Here is a 2,055-nt window from a genome sequence, read left to right on the forward strand (position 1 = left end):
TCAGTACTAAATACTTTCTCATTTCTTTTTTTAAGTCAGGGGTTACTTAGTAATACATCAGTTGACTTTCACACATTTGTTGTTCTGATCTCCTTGTCTCTGGATGGAGAACAGCCTGTATAAATAGTGATCCTTTGAATAAGCCAGCTTTCTCTGCTCAGCACCATTTCCAACAGCAGAAACTAAGCGGGAGAGTGAGAGTCAGGATTTGAGAAGCTCATGGAGTGGGTTCAGGTTAGGCTGGAGGAAAGACCATGGAGATGAAGATCTGTGTCCCTGAAGGTTTCAGGGAGCCTATGTCACAGGAACTGATAATCAACTTTCTGCTTCAGAAACAGTGATCTAGAGGCCAACAAGAACGGAGTTTGAGACCTAGATTGAAATTGGTTCCAGAATCCAGGACCCAAACACAGGACCATGGGGCCCCAGCATCTCAGCCCCATGCAACTGCTCTGTCTCCTGGGGGCCATTTCCTCTCTGCCTTGTATGTCCTGTGGGGCTGGATGCTTTGGGACCCTCTTGGCTGGGGAGGATGGGGGCCTGGATTCCTGCCACTGGGGGAGGGAAACCTGACTATCTGGGTCCCTTGGGGGACAAGATCTGTGGAGGCTGAGCTCTTGATTGGCAGCTCAAGGGTTGAGAAAGCAATGTGAGGAGCAGTTGACCAGATAAAGATTCTCTCTTTAGGGGCTGAAGCTCTTCTGTGCTATGAAGCGACATCTTCACTCTTCAGAGCTGTAGGTCTCCATAGGTGGCAATGGTTTCTGTTGAGGAGCATGGTGTGTAAACTGAATGAGGGCTGTGAGGAGACGCTGGTGTTCATCGAGGCAGGTGGGCGGGGGTGGCTTTGTTTTGGCTTGCTCTTCTGACCTGTACCTCCCTTCCCAGCACCCAGGGACTCTGGACCTCAGTTCCAGATATTTACCCCGTGGTATTTTTGGGAACAACTTCCAGACACCAGCAGGAGAGGGGCAGGACCCAGCTGGTTGTGCTGTGGGCTGGATAAGAGGGCAGAATGGAGGTGGGAGAGAAGATAAGTTTGGGACACACGGGAGAGAGGAGCAGAGGGGCTCCTCCTGTGGAGAGAGGGGTGAGGAGAGGCAGATAAAACCTGGGAGATCTGAGCAGCGAGTGGACAGGAGGGAAGACGCAAAGCTGGTGGTGAGGCAGAGTGAGCAGCAAGGGCAGGGTGGGGTGGGGTGGAGTGGGGGTGGGAGGTTGGACTGGGTGTGGCCAATGACACTGATCAGAGCTCTCCAATCTTCTGCTCCGCAGGGACCAGAAAGGGAATCCTGGGTTTTAAAGGCTGCAGCCCAGCCTCATCTTACCCCCCGCAAGTCTCCTACCTGGTTCCGCCACCTGGATTGTCCGTTGCCTCCTATAGCCGGGTCTGCCGGACCTATCTCTGCAATAACCTCACCAACATGGATGCTATATTGCGCCTCAAGGCCAGGACTCCCAAGACTTTAACATCTTCTTCCCACAGTTGCCCAACTTGTGTGGGCGAGCACTCTAAGAGCTGCCTCCCAAATTTCGTCTCCAGTGAGTCTTGCCCCAGAGACGCTACTAAGTGTTACAGTTCCACAGTGAAATTCCAGGCAGGTGAGAGGACACAGACTTTCTCAGATGTCTGCTCCATGCCTACTGCCTCTCCATCTCTGAGGGAGGCGGGTGGGGCTTGGAGAGGTGCTGGGGGTCATGGCACAGAATTCCAAGGGGAACAGGGGAAGGTGCCTGATTCCGGGTCTTTGAGGGGCGAGCAGGTGTCCTGGTTGGTGAGGTGTGTCTGGAAGGAGGGGCAGGGCACTTGCTTTTTGAAAGTGTCCCTGACTGCCCTCTCTCTTCCTTGCAGGGTTTCTCAATACCACCTTCCTCCTCATGGGCTGTGCGCGTGAACTTTCCAGTGTTTTAGCCCATTTTCACCATATCGGGAGCATCAGAGTGACTGAGGTCGTCAACGTCATAGAGAAGGCCCTGTTCACTGGTGCAGGGACCCCTTGTCGGAGTCCTTCTTGGGGCATCCTCTTAGGCCTCCTCTTTGCCTTCAAGGGCTGA

General features: G+C 53.4%; 1 protein-coding gene across 1 annotated transcript; it reads left to right on the top strand.

Annotated features, from left to right (window-relative positions):
- The first annotated feature begins 417 nt into the window (after window positions 1-417).
- LYPD4 (LY6/PLAUR domain containing 4) lies at window positions 418-2,055 on the top strand. Its single transcript, XM_069550938.1, has 4 exons — window positions 418-484; window positions 688-831; window positions 1,276-1,602; window positions 1,853-2,055. The coding sequence occupies exons 1-4, from the start codon at window positions 418-420 to the stop codon at window positions 2,053-2,055; spliced, it is 741 nt and encodes a 246-aa protein (XP_069407039.1).

This window comes from Ovis canadensis, chromosome 14, assembly GCF_042477335.2.
Source record: "Ovis canadensis isolate MfBH-ARS-UI-01 breed Bighorn chromosome 14, ARS-UI_OviCan_v2, whole genome shotgun sequence".
NCBI classification, from domain to species: domain Eukaryota; kingdom Metazoa; phylum Chordata; class Mammalia; order Artiodactyla; family Bovidae; genus Ovis; species Ovis canadensis.